Here is a 16,727-nt window from a genome sequence, read left to right as displayed (position 1 = left end):
CTGCGTCTTGCCGGTCGTTAAGGAATTAAGTTAATCAAAAGCCATGTGTTACATACCGCCGGACCCTCCCGAAGATTAATAAGTACAAAAGGGACTCGAATTCTCTCACTGCGTCTCAGAGTTCACTAGGAAGCAGCCAGGGAGGGCGACTGACATGAGCTGAGCGTGCAAAGAAGAACTCCTGTTTGGCTCTCAAGGAGCTACATTTGTACAGATGTGGCCTTATCGGATCGGTGCACAGAATCCGGACTCGTGTTCACCGGGAAAGCCATTTTTTACTCATAAAGGGTCTTCTGTCTTTTTTTTCCCGACCGGTAACATCTCCATTGCAAGATGGAAACACTTCCTTAACTGGGCGACCGGTGGTGGAAAAACTGGAGCACTTTTCTCCTGAGCATGGTGAGGGCATCCTTTGGGCATTCCCATTGCGTGTTGGAAGGCTGAGCGTGTTTTTTCCGAGATGTATCGCCGCCGAGGAGTGGAGGAGGTCTTGGAGAAGGACCAGGGCAAGTGGGCACTTCTGCGTAACGTTAACCAGGTGGTGAAACCCAGCACCCTACTACCGGTGAGCGATATTCTTTGATAGGGTTACCCTGGTGATGGCGGTTATTGGGTGATGTTCTGGGGCAGGAGCTTTATAAGGTTAAAGCAATTTCCCACTTTCGGCAGTCATTGGCCTTGTCAAGGTTAAGAACGGTCGCCACCATTAACGAGATATCTGTTCTGGGTGGATTGGCACTGATGGGAGGGTTAGGGCACCTGTTTGGTTTTGTTGTTGGTGTCTTTGTCCCATTTCCATTCACTTCCTGTACCAGAGAAACAACAGGAAATGAGAGGATATTTCTCAATCCCTTGGGGGACATCTTGGAGAAAGACCAGGGCAAGTGGGTACTTTTGTGTAACGTTAACCAGGTGGTGAAACCCAGCACCTTACTACCAGTGAACGTTATTCTTTGATATGGTTACCCTGGTGATGGAGGTTCTTGTGTTCCTGGGTGATGTTCTGAGGCAGAAGCTTTATAAGGTTAAAGCAATTTCCCACCTTTGGCAGTCATTCGCCTTGCAAAGGTTAAGAAGGGTTGTCACCGTTAACAAGATATCAGTTTGCGGTGGATTGACACTGACAGGGGAGGGTTAGAGCACCTGTCTGGTTTTGCCTTTGATGTCTTTGTCCTATTTTTCTTCACTTCCTGTCCTGGAGGAACAAGAGGAGGTGAGAGGATGTTTCTCAATCCCTTCGCCAAACAGATTTACCGTCACTTGAAAAAGTTGGAATACCAATTGTTTTTTGTCCCAATAAGAAGGGTTGCCACCATTAACGAGATATCAGTTGGGTGGTTTGACACTGACAGGAGAGGGCTAGAACGCCTGCCTGGATTTGTTTTTGGTGTCTTTGTCTATTTCCCTTTACTTCCTGTCCCAGAGAAACAACAGGAAGTGAGAGGATATTTCTCAATCCTTTCACCAAACGGATTTACCATCACTTTTTGTTCAACTGACCATGACCACCAGGACAAATAGAGAGGTGGGATCTCCCCAGGGAAACGGGGGGGGGAGGGGGGGCACAAATTCAAAACCTTCCAATGGGGACAATTTTTCTTTTGACAGACCAATTGTACAAATTTCCTCCTACTTCCTGTTGCATCACCTGGCCAGGAAGTGAAGGGGTATCTCTCCAATGGGATCCCAGAAAGCAAACAAAACCTGACAGGGATTTTAACTAGGGATGCATCAATACCGATACTAGTATCGGTATTGGTGCCGATACCGAGTATTTGGGTGAGTACTTGTACTCGCCCAAATGCTCCAGACGCCTATTCCGATACCAGAACTTCTGGTATCAGGAAGCCCAGGCGGCGCGTCATTACACACTCCACGGCTTCCTGATTGGCCGGGAAGCCGACTCTGTGCTCCCTGATCACTGGGGAGCACAGAGCTGGCTTTACGGCCAATCAGGAAGCCGGGGGCGGGTAATGACTAGCCCCTCGGCTTCCTGATTGGCCGGGGAGCTGGCTCCATGCTCCCTCATCACCTGGTGACGAGGGAGCATGGAAACGGCTTCCCGGCTAATCAGGAAGCCGGGCGGTGAGTAATTACACACCGCACGGGTTCCTTAATGGGATTTCCAGTATCGGTATTCGTATTGGGGAGTACCTACAAAGAGATATCGGTACTCATACTCGATAACAAAAGACCAGTATCGGTGCATCCCTAGTTATAACCATACCCCACAATATTACAAACTAAAAAAAATGGTGGCCTTCGCTGTATCAGGGAATGTGATTAGCATTCCGGCATAATTATTGTTCAGTTAACTTGATAGAGGGTCTGCTGTCATTAAGATCACATTGTATAGGATTGTATAGGTAGCCCCCAACAACTGTATAGGATGGGCCTGTAAAAGATCTATAGGCTACTTTTTAAAATTATCTTCAAAGCTGAAGTTTTATATATTTTATAGTTTGGTTTGGTTCCTCTTGATAACAGGATGTGACGCTAAGCCTCCATGATTGAAAGATCTGATATCCAATGAATGGAAGGGGCGGGCCAGGGGCATTCAGGCTGGGGAGTAATGCGCTAGATGGTGCTGGATGCTCTCCAGCCAGGAAATGAGGCAGGCTCTATCTTAGTAGTTCGGTTTTAAAAAAAATAAGAACATTATATTACATTTTTACCAGTGAAAATAGCTGCCAGTAGAGAAATTAGAACTACTGCCTGTGTCCAACTGGGGACATTGTCCCTCACTTCCTGTCCTCGTCATACAGGGATAAGAATGGTTAGAATGGGAAGATGTGGTAGCAGTGGGTAAACGTACACCCAAACCTGCACATCCTTGCGGGCCTGGGTGCCTGCAGACTGTGTCCAAGTGCGGGCATCCGGACCTGCACAAATGTGCAGATTCGGGTCTGTGTGTAGCCGCGTACAGCCATGTACTCCCGTAGGGATGTACAGGTGGCTGCATGCAAACACACTCAGCACCTGTCCCTCCCGGGGACAAGGTCTCTGCACACACGCCCTTAATTGCCGGTGTATCGGATATGTCCTTAGCAGTAGAGGTTAGAACCCCTGTATAGTTTTTGTACCCCTGTATTACTTTTTGTCTCCTCTCTAGGGAGAGTCGCTCTCCAACTACTGTCACTGGGTCTGAAAAGTGATTGCAAATCTAAAATTTTGAGCTGTAACCAGAACAGAAATACACTGTAAATCGTCCAATGGGGACATACATTCTGGCGACAGCTTAATTTTTCTCTGGAGAGATTTTTTCACTTCCTGTTGAGTTTATAACACAGGAAGTGAGGGTAAATCTCCTCAATGGGACACAGATTTCACAACACCTGACAGAGATTTTAAGCATTCCCTACTCTGTCCAAAATTTAAAAAAATATTAAACTTGGAGTAAGATGCCCCAGTCTTTACTGAGCAATGTTAATGCTAATGATATTTATTTTCTACAGGGCGATTATGTCTGGCTGGACTTTAAGACAGGCCGGGAGTTTGATGTACCAGTTGGAGCCGTGGTTAAGCTGTGTGACTCTGGGCAGATCCAGGTCCTGGATGATGAAGGAAAGGTAAGTATTTAGATTTGTTTTTCCAAACTATATCTTCTGCAGTTCCTCTCTCTCTGGATGGTGATCATTTGATATAAAAGAGGACTAATGGAGCTCATGGAGGGGGAAAATTAGATACATGGACCATGGTTGGGTCTAAGGTTAACTGGTTGGTGCTTAGATATTCTTTCTGTGAAAATAAGCTTAGTTTGCTCTAGACAGTTTTATGATGAATCCCCCTATAGTGCTCTACCAGACCTTGGGTGGAGAAAGTTCTGTTCTGCTTTACTAAACCTTGTGTGGAGAAGGTTCTGTCCTGCTCTACCAGACATTGGGTGGAGACGGTTCTGTCCTGCTCTACTAGACCTTGGGTGGAAAAGGTTCTTTCCTGCTCTACCAGACCATAGGAGGAGAAGGTTCTGTTCTGCTCTAATCAAACGTTGGGAGGAGAAGGTTCTGTCCTACCAGACCTTGGGTGGAGAAGGTTCTCTCCTGCTCTACCAGACCTTGGGTGCAGAAGGTTCTTTGCTGCTCTTCCAGACCTTGGGTGGAGAAGGTTCTGTCCTGCTCTACCAGACCTTGGGTGGAGAAGGTTCTGTCCTGCTCTACCAAACCTTAGGTGGAGAAGGTTCTTAGAAAGTTCTGTTCTGCTTTACTAAACCTTGTGTGGAGAAGGTTCTGTCCTGCTCTACCAGACATTGGGTGGAGACGGTTCTGTCCTGCTCTACTAGACCTTGGGTGGAAAAGGTTCTTTCCTGCTCTACCAGACCATAGGAGGAGAAGGTTCTGTTCTGCTCTAATCAAACGTTGGGAGGAGAAGGTTCTGTCCTACCAGACCTTGGGTGGAGAAGGTTCTCTCCTGCTCTACCAGACCTTGGGTGCAGAAGGTTCTTTGCTGCTCTTCCAGACCTTGGGTGGAGAAGGTTCTGTCCTGCTCTACCAGACCTTGGGTGGAGGAGGTTCTGTCCTGCTCTACCAGACCTTGGGTGGAGGAGGTTCTGTCCTGCTCTACCAGACCTTGGGTGGAAAAGGTTCTGTCCTGTTCTACCAGACCTTGGGTGGAGAAGGTTCTTTCCTGCTCTACCAGACCTTGGGTGGAGAAGGTTCTGTCCTGCTCTACCAAACCTTAGGTGGAGAAGGTTCTGTCCTGCTCTACCAGACCTTGGGTAGAGAAGGTTCTGTCCTGCTCTACCAGGCCTTGGGTGGAGAAGGTTCTTTCTTGCTCTACCAGACCTTGGGTGGAGAAGGTTCTTTGCTGCTCTACCAGACCTTGGGTGGAGCAGGTTCTGTCCTAAGCTACCAGACCTTGGGTGGAGGAGGTTCTGTCCTGCTATACCAGACCTTGGGTAGAGAAGGTTCTGTCCTGCCTATGATTATAAATCTATATACAGTATTTAGCTGTGGCACGCACTCAGTTGTCCTTTGTGGAAATAACTGTGAATGGCATTTTTATTGGTTAACTGCATTGGGTGTAAACTATTGATACTGCTGGGTCAAAAGAGACATGGGTGCAAAGTCAATAGATCTGTTTCTCGGGCCCTGGCCAATTTGGCATTTTAAGATATTTACTTGGTTGTTTCCTTCTACAGGAGCATTGGATCTCCCCCCAGAATGCATCGCACATTAAGCCCATGCACCCAACCTCCATCCATGGAGTGGAAGACATGATCCGTCTGGGGGATCTTAATGAGGCTGGGATCCTTCGTAACCTTCTCATTAGATACCGGGAACACCTCATCTATGTGAGTATAAAGGGTATATTGGCATATAAAGTGTGCCTGACTGCTTTGACAGATGCCCATTACTTATAAAGATTGTTAGTCTGGGTTGCTATACTTCCATAATTCACAGGGACACAACTGCTGAGCCAGTGAATCTTTGGAAAACATTTCCCACAATTCACTGCATTATGGCCTCCTAAAATGGTTTATAAGATACTTTTTACATTTAAAAGATTAACAGGTAAGTGATAGAACCTCTGTCAGCTTGTTGTCACTGTCTATGACCCCACTAGGGATATTTATGACTACTTCTTATTTCAGTAGCAGGTAGCCTAACAGAAGTTCTAACCATTCCTCAAGCTATAGCTTCACCAAGATATGGGGTTTACATTCACAAGACCGCTCTCTGTTCTCCTTCGGGCCAAAAACAACTTTATTGTTCAATTTCCAGCATTTGTATTGACACCCCAATCCACTCCTTCCACTGACGCATTTTGTCCCCTATTGGAGCTTAATCATTTGCTTAACAGGAAGCTCCTGGGATGAAACGCATCGGTGGAAGGAGTGGATTCAAGTGTCATTGTTAGTGCTGGAGCATAGCCTGAAGAAGAAGAACAGAGTACAGCCTGGATAGAGGGGTTGGAGGGCCTTGAGCGGTATACAGGCTCTAAGTGAACTAGATATGGGATTTATTCAACTTTATGGAGAATGCAACAAATGTGGGAACATTTCCACTGTAGCAAAAAAAAAGTGAGACTCGGGATGCAAGAAGTGACAAAGCCAAAGTCATTTTTTATTTAACTTTCTTGATGATCCATATAATCATAATTATTTATAAATTGGCAGCCAACCCAAAAGTTGTTATTTTCAGCCATCTCCGTGGACTATAGAATAGCCCCACCCATGTTATAAAGGAGAGGAAAGAGAGAGGTGTTCTGTAGTACGGATGAGGTTTGAATTCACCGCTACCTTGAGTTGATGGAGAATCCTGCAGGTTGGAGATTCACAGTCCCTGTGGTTGTTTTTTTTTTAACCATAATGGGCTGCATGGCCTTTGTACTATGGCCAGCAGACTTCGAAGGGCCAATACGTTTTTGGATAAGCCACTCCTCTCACTAAAAAGCAGGGGGGCTATAGCCAGAAGCTTGTTTACATGCCCGTGCTGTCACTGCTGTAACATTTTACAGTGGTAGCAGTAAAAGGGTTAAGGCATCCCCTAAAGGCTTTAATTAATAAAATATATGTACATGTTGCCTCTAAATCCGTATCCAGAATAAGTACACTCTGTCCACTGTATGGTATTTTATAAAATTATTTTTTTGCATCGGTACCTTTCCCCTGTGGCGGTGGCCAGCTACCCGTACCCTTTTTTAATAATAGCTTGTCTATTGGTCCGAAAAATGGCCGGAATTTCCAAACAGTAATCACAGCCCATAGACTTTAATGGTAAATGCTGCTAAAAATCCAAAAAGGATTCGTTAAACCCGCAGCCAAATAAACCCGGGCAAATTGGGTCATCCTGTACGCTGTAGTCCTGTCTTAGAATGACAATGCTGATCCCCCATAGACCCAGTTTGGTTAATGAGCATTGTCAGCTTAAGACAGGAAGTGTGTTACTGGCTGAAAGCCTGAAAAAAGACCAATGCAGCCATACTATGACATGGCTGGTAAACTGCAATATTCCATATTTGTTTTTTGGTTTAGATACCCTTTAAGGGGCTCATGTGTAAATCTTCCACCCAGCGTAAAGCTGGGTAAAAGGTAAAAGCCGTTTGCACGGTGTTACTGCCTCTGGATGGCGCCAAGGGGCATAGTCATTTCCTCTGCGCCATCTAGTGGCAATAATGGGTATGGCTTCCACCAAGCTTTATGCTGGCTGGATGGTTTATTCATGAACCCCTAAGTGTTCCCCCTTCCCTCCATAAGCACGAGCATGGCGCTTCCACCATCTCCAGATAGATTATCTTGGTGGCTGGATTGGACCGAATCCTTCATGTCTGTAGATAATTTTAATGTTAATTTTGTAACATGCGATAGAAAAAGAGAAGCTGATTGGTTGGTCCAGCAAATGCCGCCATGTTTTCTGTGGATTAGTTGCTCTCTGGACATTTTCAGGTTTTTCCCGGGGTGGCCGTCACGCGGCTATTAGTGAGATGATTACGATAGATAAACCGGCCGATTGTTGTTCTCGCGTCCCAGCTGTAATACATTGTCCAGCCCAGAAAAACCTACATTAAGATTTAATGGAGCGGGTAAGGTGCGCTCCGGCTGTCATTGTTTGAGTAGAAGTCAGCGTAATATTGCTCTGAATTATTCACCGCGAGGAAGAGAGTTGAATTTCAGCAGAGACCTGTGACCTCATAGTACTCCGGAGATACACGAGCCCTGGGGGATATAGACACAGGATCACTTACCATTATTAAAGGGGAACTATGATCACAGAGTACATAGGGGGTTATTCTCTAAAGAGCTGAAGGATCCAGCCGTAGCTTCGGCTGATCTTTCAGCTCTCTTCGGCCGCCTCTGCTCTTCAGTTCAGTTGAACCGAAGTGCTGCTGTACGGGCTATTCACAATAGCCCGTGCAGCAGCCGAGCCGAACCAATATGCTTCGACTGAGCCGAAGTGACACCCGAAGCGTGGAGAACGGTCGGCCGAAGCCGACCAATCTCCACGCAAATGACCGCTGGGCGGAGTCAGCAGTGATCTTATGGCTCGCTCCGCCCAGTTGTAATGACAGATAAGCGTCCCCAAAGCAGGTGCCGGCCAATAGGAAACAGTTGGGCGGAGCTAGCTGTCACCGCTAGCTCCGCCCCATTGTTCTGTCAGATGCTTCTTTATGCGGCTGGAGTCCATCGCATGCGGTCGGGTCAATGTGCTGTGTTTTTTTTCATTTTTCTTTCTTTTCTTTAAAATATTTTTATTTATTTTTTAATTTTCCTATTTTTTTTACATTTTAAAATATTTTTCAACTTTTTTTGTCTTTTCACTTATTTTCTATTTTGCTCGGTACCACGGAGGTACCGAACAGAATAGCCAAGGCTAATGCGCCTAATAATAATAAAATAATTATGAATAATATATTATTATTAACTAAAACACATTATACTAAAAGTAATAAAAATTATAATAAACTTAAAAAACAAACAAACCCTGTATTACAGGTCAGGGGCTCCACGTATTGAAGCCAAAGGGTCAGCATGACAGCCATCCCATTAGCACTTGTCAGCAATGGCAGCCTCCATATTTCTTCCATGAAGACATTCCTCTAAGGCCTGTGTCAGACTTGTATTGATGGCATCAGTTTGAGATGCTTCCAAGATCATTCAGAATTCATTGACGGGTGCATTGGGCCTGCATTGGACCTTCTTCTGACGTGCTTCAAGGGGGTTTTGTACTCCGATTGACTTGGATGGTAATGGAAAACCTGCTTGAAGTGACCAGAAGCCAGTTGATAGCGGCCAATAAAGTGTATCTAAAGCCAGAACCTTTTTTGTTTTAGATTTGGATAGAGTGTGGAAGGATTAGATCCCCTGTTGGGCTTTATTGCTTCCCCACGGAGATTCACCCTCTCTGGAGAAAAGTGACAGGAAAGGGACAAGTTGGGGACACCTGTACCAGTGACAACTGTCAAAAAAAGAAATTACTTCTTACAGGTGAAACTCGAATAATTAGAATATCGTGCAAAAGTAATTGCAGTAAGTGCTGCAAAAGGGGCCCAAACCAAGTACTGAGTACATTTGCATGCTTGTACTTTTCAGAGGTCTGATATTGTTCTATGTACAATCCTTGTTTTATTGATTGCATGTAATAATCTACTTTTTTGAGGTTGTGGATTTGGGGTTCTTGGGGTTTTCATGAGCTGTAAGCCATAATCATCACAATTATGACAAATCACGGCTTGAATTATCTTGCTTTGCATGTAATGAGTCTATCTCATATATTAGTTTCACCTTTTAAGTTGCATTCGTGAAAGAAATGAACTTTGCACGATATTCTAATTATTCGAGTTTCACCTGTACATTGGAGATATTCCTCTCACATCTTGGGTCTCTGGGACAGGAAGTGAAGGCAAATCTCCCTAGTGGGACACAGACAAAAGAAAGACACAACTGATGGGGGTTTTACCCATTTTCTATTCTGTCCAAAACAATAAAAAAGTTTTGGCTTTAGATTAAATGTTATGGTTTACTAGCAGACAGGGTCGGGTTTCACACAAGGCCAACCAAGGCCCAGCCTCAGGGCGGCAGGGAGTAGAGGGGAAGCAAGGATTTCTATCACCCGACTGTCCCGACACCTGGGATATGCAGTTCCGAGCTCCGGGGCGGGTAGCTGCTTTCTACAAGCAGAGCTAAAAATGTACAGCGCAGCCTGCTCGCGTTCGTCCTCCCCCCGTCCGTTCTCTGCTCTGCTCCATGTAAACACTGAGAGGTGAGAGCTGCACTCACAGCCTTCCCCTCTCAGCAGTCACAGGAGTTCCAGCTCAGTGCTGTGCTAGAACTCCTGTATTGGAGGTGACAAGTTCAATAAAGAGAACCTGTCCCCTCCAAATGCTATCACGCAGTGGCTAAATTATAAAATAAATAAAACATTTAAAAAGTGAAAAATAATAGTTAAAATAAAAAATAAAAAGGTGATAAAGTTTAAAAAATAATAAGATAAATAAATTATAAAAAATGAAAAAAGTAAAAAATAATAAGAGAAAAAAATTATAAATACTAATTATAAAAAGATAATAAGATAAAATAAAACTTTAAAAAATGATAAAAAAGTACAAAAAAACAACAATTTAAACTAACCCTGCCCCCCCCTGCCATCTGGTTGCCATTCTCCATTGGGGAAGGGAGGGTGGGGAGGGGGTCGCATAGAGGTCCCTGGCTTTGGAGCAGCAGATAGAGTAAATCTGGCCCTGCTAGCAGATACAGAAATGTAATGTTTAAGAAATATTCAGTTCTAGAGTTAATACTAACCTTCTGATTATTGTCTCTTTTCTAAGACTAACTGCGGAGGGAGAGTAAGTATGGTTGATTACCACCGTCACTGAGGTTGTGTCACCCATCATCACAGTTCTGGTCCATTCATCCCACCACACCCCCTGGCATTGCGATACCACCTTCCATATGTCTGTCCTTGTATGATATCATATCTCCAATGCTGGCTGTGTTTTCTTATGGATGCTTCCATTTTGTTTGACATGATAACATTTTCAGTAATGTTTGAAATTCTGAATGAGGCGTTAGTATTACTGATCATTGAGGCTTAGGGGTACGGACATCACGGTGTAGACCTCTTGACTGACCTATGGCAGCCATGTTGATTGGAGTTGGGTAAAAGGAAGAAAGTTGGCTGAGATAGAGTGTGTGTGGTTTGCTCATAAAGAGGTATTTTTCTTTATAAAAGGGGGCATGGCTTGTCACATAGGTATATAGGGCAGCGGTTCTCATCTAGGCCTCCTTCAGATGCTGCTAGGGCTTCTTAGAGCCATGGCAGACTGTTCTTCTACTTGATAGAGCCTGCTTAGTTCTGGCTTGGCAGATCCAGAAGAGCCTCTCCTCTCATATTTAGTTGTCTGTAAGGGGGAATTTTTAGCACTCACCGCGAATGTGAGGGGGCAATAAACTGACACCCAATGTAACAGGGCTCTTAACCAATGACCACCAATGTAGGTGGGCATTAAAGAGATAACCAAAGTAAGGGGGCCCTTTCCCAATCACCAATGAAGGTGGACACTAAACAGACAACCAAAGTAAGGGGGCCCTTTCTCAATGAACACCAATGTAAGGGGGCATTAAAATGAAACACAATTGAAAGGGGATCCTTCCCCCATGACCTCCACCAGACTGACATTCAAAGTAAGGGGGCCCTTCCCCAATTGCCACCAATGTAAAGAGGCACTAAACAGACACCCAATGTAAGGGGGCCCTTCACTAAAGACCACCAATCATAAGGTGGCAATAAACTGAAACACAGAGTAAGCAGTCCAGAGACAATAGGCCCAATAGATCTAGAATAGCAGTCCATAGAAAAATCTCTATATAAGCTCCATATTGGTCAATGTTGAAGCTTACACAGGTTTATTTTGGGCCTGTTAATTGGCCATTTTTTCTGACCGCACCAGACCAGAACGCAAGCACTGATGTGCCACGTGTTCCAGTGCGGGCAATCGCACTGCGGATTGACTTCAATACACCTCCATGCCCCCTCCCACCCCAAAACAATGTGAGCTGGCCGGAATGCGATTCAGTTCGTTCTGGCACCAATCGGCCGGAACGCACTGGGGCTGGCGTGGACTAGCCCTAAAAGATGGAAGGAATGATGGGGGATCATGAGAAAGGTAAGTTTTAGTAGATTGGGTAAGGCATGCCTTATAAATAGAACCTGTCACTCTGGAAGCTTTGCCCAAAAGAATGTCAGACAGAGGGCAAAGAGCTAGTGTCACCAGAGACAGAGGGCAAAGAGCTAGTGTCACCAGAGACAGAGGGCAAAGAGCTAGTGTCACCAGAGACAGAGGGCAAAGAGCTAGTGTCACCAGAGACAGAGGGAAAGAGCTAATGTCACCAGAGACAGAGGGCAAAGAGCTAGTGTCACCAGAGACAGAGGGCAAAGAGCTAGTGTCACCAGAGACAGAGGGCAAAGAGCTAGTGTCAACAGAGACAGAGGGCAAAGAGCTAGTGTCACCAGAGACAGAGGGCAAAGAGCTAGTGTCACCAGAGACAGAGGGAAAGAGCTAGTGTCACCAGAGACAGACAGCAAAGAGCTAGTGTCACCAGAGACAGAGGGAAAGAGCTAGTGTCACCAGAGGGCAAAGAGCTAGTGTCACCAGAGACAGAAGGCAAAGAGCTAGTGTCACCAGAGACATAGGGCAAAGAGCTAGTGTCACCAGAGATATAGGGGGCAAAGAGCTAGTGTCACCAGAGACAGAGGGCAAAGAGCTAATGTCACCAGAGACAGAGGGCAAAGAGCTAATGTCACCAGAGAGAGAGGGAAAAGAGCTAGTGCCTGTGGTCTCCCTGCAGCTGATCTTTTCCCATTACTGACCTAACATGCCTTGGCGGGGCTTCACTTCCTCATGTCAGAACCTCCAGCAAGGAGAACAATGAGCAGAACAGTAGACTAGCAGTCAGAGGCAGCAGTGCCTTAGATTTCACATTGCAGATATATAGTTGAAGATGAAGGTGTATGAACAGGAGTACCTCAGCACCCTCACATACCAAGAAGTGTGCTGCTATTTTTTTTTTTATTATTAATTCCAGTCAAAAGGTTTTTTCCAGGTGCTGTCTAGACACAATGAACATTTCTAGATGTTGCCTATAACATTAGCAAATCTTCATTTTTTGAGTTCGGTTCCACTTTAAATCCCATGGCCATTTTTTTTATTTATTCAGACATCATCCAATACATGAATTACTGTAAGTCGCATATGTTGTAACCTATCGTGCATGCGTTCATGCAACTCCATGTTTTCCTTTCTGCAGACGTACACTGGATCTATATTAGTAGCAGTGAACCCGTACCAGCTTCTGGCCATTTATACCGCAGATCAGATCCGCCTGTATACCAACAAGAAGATTGGAGAAATGCCGCCACACATCTTTGCCATAGCGGACAACTGTTACTTCAACATGCAGCGCAATAACAAGGACCAGTGCTGCATCATCAGGTGAGCCATGTCCCCATCTCATCCCATCTGCTTCTGGCCTGGCCTGTGATGTTCACAGAGGCAGGGCATCTCCAACCTTCATACTGGGCTTTGTAGTATCTATGGGAGTCACGGTTGGTTTTGTAGTGAGTTACACCCACCTAAAGAGATTTTTCAGTGTTGGATTATTGCTTGCAGCAGTGGTGTCACAAGGGAGTGGGGTTCGGGGGGTATGGCCCGCACACAGTGACACCATCAGAGGTGGTGTTACCAAAAGGACTGACAGTCATTTTGTTGTCACCCCCTCTTAAAAGTTGGGCACTCGATCATGGATCGAGAGCCCAACAGTGACACGAGAGAGAGGGAGTAACCTGGCGGCAGTAAAGTACATCACCGCGCATGCTTAATGACGTCACACCACTGGCATTGTAATGAATGTGTGGCAGCTGCACAGGGTGACACCCACACTGGTTCCACCACTGGCTTGCAGATTAAACCACCTACTGCTTTCTAAAGATGGCCACACATGCAGGGCCATTCCTACACTGTATGTTGCCCGAGGCCGTAGTGCTGGGGGGGTGAAGTGGAGGTTGGGGGCGTGCTGCTGATAGTGTTTTGGGAGGAGGAGGTTTGCTAATAGCGGTTGTCCAGCCGGCTGAGCGTCACAAGTTGCTAAGCGCTCTTCGCAACATGGGGTGTTGTGGCTGCCCTTTTGCTGCCCCCCAACCACACCTGCCGCCGCCCAGTGAGATGGCACCTATAGGGACGGCCCTGCACACATGTATCAATATGGTCATACAATCAATAATTCAACGCAATTAAAATTATTGAATTCCAAAATCATAGATCCACCATGGAATCGATTTAGTGAGCGCTTGATGCGTGTTGGAAATGCATGCCAAACACAAGTCCGCTGATTCTCATTGACTTCAATGAACAAGTGTAGACGAAAGCCCAGAGGCTGCATTTGGCCTGCTTTGCGCAGCCTTTATTTGTACGCACCATGTTCTATTGACGTGGAGTTTAATTGCAAGCAAATTAGGACAGGCGCTGCAATTTATATTCAGATGCATGCCTTTAAGCAGTGCTGAGTTCAAATGGAAAAGGCTGAGTTAGACAAGAATGCTCAACTACATGACCCCAGCTCTTGTACTCCAGCTGCCGATCAGTGTTCTGACAGGTTGGTATAACTCCAAAGGTGCAGTTACATGTTAAAGAAGTCCAAGAATTTAAAAACTTACCCTTTCAATGGAGCTACCCTGGCACTGCAAAGGTTCAGTGCTCATTTTGTGTCGGAGGCTCAAATAAAGCAGATATACTCCTTGGTCCCCCCGGGCTGCTAGACTGGTCCAAGCAGACTCTTCTCCCTCAAGCTCTAGTGGTCTAAGGACCACTGACGTGATCACATGTAATGCAGGTCCATTGGCTTGCATTAGACCAGAGAACACGGGGGAATATTTCATAGTCAGAGTAGAGGGGGGGAGAGGTGACTGATGACCACCGTGAGACCGCTGACCAGGTGAGTAAATCTGCTTTATTTTAGCCCCCTAGAAAAAAACGTGCACTTCTTCCCTTGCAGTGTGCAGGTAGCCCCTTTAAATCCCTGGAGTTCTTCTTTTAATGCTCCAACCTGCTGCCAATTTTAGAAGCTTCATAAATGTCTTCACAATTAACAATGTGCTGAAATATTTTCTATTTAGAAGGCAATCTTCCACTGGTCTTAGTAAGCAGATAACATATGAAATCTCTTTCCACCATGTTGCTGAATAAACTCCCAATGTCTCATTGTCTTATGGTGTGTTGCAGCGGAGAGTCGGGCGCTGGGAAGACGGAAAGCACCAAGTTAATTCTGCAGTTCCTGGCGGCCATCAGTGGGCAGCACTCGTGGATAGAGCAGCAGGTGTTGGAAGCAAACCCAATTCTAGAAGGTCAGCCTGTGGTTCTCATATCTTGTCCTGTAGCTAGGGTTGCCACCTTTTCTTCCAGCGAAACCCGAACACTCTAGCGACGCACGGAAATTTTTTGGGGAGAATGAGTCATGGCTTATTCGTATGTAAATAACGTCACCTATTCATGTGTAAATATCACAGTTGAGACTATTTTTACTGGGGGGCCGATAGCCCCTATCTTACTTTTGGTTGCCCCTGTCTGTCTGACATCTTGTGTCCAGGTCTCAGCTGCCATGAAACCTGGACACAGCATTCAAAACCCTGACTGTTCGGGTGAATCCTGGACAGGTGGCAACCCTACCTGTAGCTCTTTAATACTTTGTACTCATGCTGTTCCTTTTTCGAACTTGTGCTTTATGCTTTCAGCTTTTGGCAATGCCAAGACCATCCGAAATGACAACTCCAGCCGGTTTGGAAAGTACATCGATATTCATTTCAACAAGAAAGGAGCCATAGAAGGGGCCAAGATTGAGCAGTATCTCTTGGAAAAGTCACGGGTTTGTCGACAGGTAGATGACAAAATGTACCCTTTATACCTGTTGGGGAGCAGTGGTTAGTTGTACTTCCTTTCTTGCATCTTCTCTGTTGTAATTCTACTAGAAGAGATGGACGAGAGGTGATGGAGAGAAGTACTCATTCCCATGTGCACAGAACCTTACTTTATAAGTAGTGATGAGCCTGGGCTTGGTTCACCCAAGCCAGCTCAAAAGCTTGTCTGCCACCCTCTCCTCCCGGGCAAGTCAGTTTCAGAGAGGTGCATTCCTTGCCCTGCAGCTATACGTTACAAAAGGGTGGCGAATGCCCCTGTCACAACTGATTGGACCAGGAGGAGGTGGCAGCAGACAGTTTTGAGCGGCAAACTGGGTTCACACCGAGCCCGGGCTCATCTCTATTTATATGTAGTATCAATAACAGGTACGGCAATACTAGCAAAAGTGCTGGGGGTAAATCCGCTTTTGGTCTTGCAAGGATAGGCTGGGCCGGGCACAGCATCTCCTGCACATGTGCTATTGAATATGTAACCTGTATGTACATTCCTGGCAAAGGGGACAAAAGGACATAAGCGTCCCCAATCACTCTTATAGCAGATCTAGCTATAATACTAAGTGCAAATGTGTAAGTGTAACACTTCCAGGTAGTTATATCCTCTCACAGAGATGACATTACTTATCCTTAAAATGCCTTCACTTGCTTTCCACAAGGACACAGCCATCTTTGTTCAGGCATCATCCAGGGTCAGTATCTACTTGCTGGACTGAGATGTTGGCTCTGAGATGACACAAGCATGTAAAATCTGGTGCCTGTGCATTTCATGGACGTGTTCACAAATGTCTGGCAATATCCAAAAACGTCAGTATAATTGAGGGGTAAAATATTTTCTTTATGCAATGAGCAGAGCTGTCCTTACCTTATTCACCACCTGTGGTGGCCCAAAGAAGGGGGGAGCGATGGGTTAATGCGGTCCGGGCAGGAGGTGTCGGGTGGCTGAGCTGTCAGCGGGGTGGGAGGTGGTACGAGGCCAAGTTGTTACACTTGGGGGGATGGGTGCTGTAACTTGCTGGTTCTGCCACCCACCCAATGCCCAATGAGATGCCTCTAGCTGCCTTATATGAGGACACTCCAGGCAATGAGGACTGGAGGTGAGAAGGTAACAGGTCCAGATAGACAGAATCTTTGCTGGATGTTATGTTGAAATCCCTGATTCACAGCTCACAGCTCAGAACTTGTTAAATTACCATCACCCAATACCAGTACCACTGCATTCTCGCCAGAATCTCCTTTCACCATCATAATGAACACTCCAGATATTAATTGTACATATTCAGATCTTTGGGCTCAGTGGAACATGTCAGCGCGGGTGTAACGACATGA

General features: G+C 45.7%; 1 protein-coding gene across 1 annotated transcript in view; it reads left to right on the top strand.

Moving 5' to 3' along the window:
* The first annotated feature begins 422 nt into the window (after positions 1-422).
* The window catches only part of MYO7A (myosin VIIA), a 111,334-nt gene continuing 95,029 nt past the window's right edge, over positions 423-16,727 (top strand). The window contains exons 1-6 of the mRNA XM_018569759.1: positions 423-565; positions 3,456-3,569; positions 5,138-5,290; positions 12,743-12,927; positions 14,713-14,834; positions 15,222-15,364. Of these exons, the coding sequence (XP_018425261.1) occupies positions 461-565; positions 3,456-3,569; positions 5,138-5,290; positions 12,743-12,927; positions 14,713-14,834; positions 15,222-15,364 (822 nt within the window). The 5' untranslated portion in view covers positions 423-460. The remainder of the gene's footprint in view (positions 566-3,455; positions 3,570-5,137; positions 5,291-12,742; positions 12,928-14,712; positions 14,835-15,221; positions 15,365-16,727) is intronic.

This window comes from Nanorana parkeri, unplaced genomic scaffold (genome assembly GCF_000935625.1).
Source record: "Nanorana parkeri isolate BGI_ZX_2015 unplaced genomic scaffold, ASM93562v1 scaffold1389, whole genome shotgun sequence".
Lineage (NCBI taxonomy): Eukaryota > Metazoa > Chordata > Amphibia > Anura > Dicroglossidae > Nanorana > Nanorana parkeri.
This window is presented reverse-complemented; position numbering and strand designations above follow the sequence as displayed.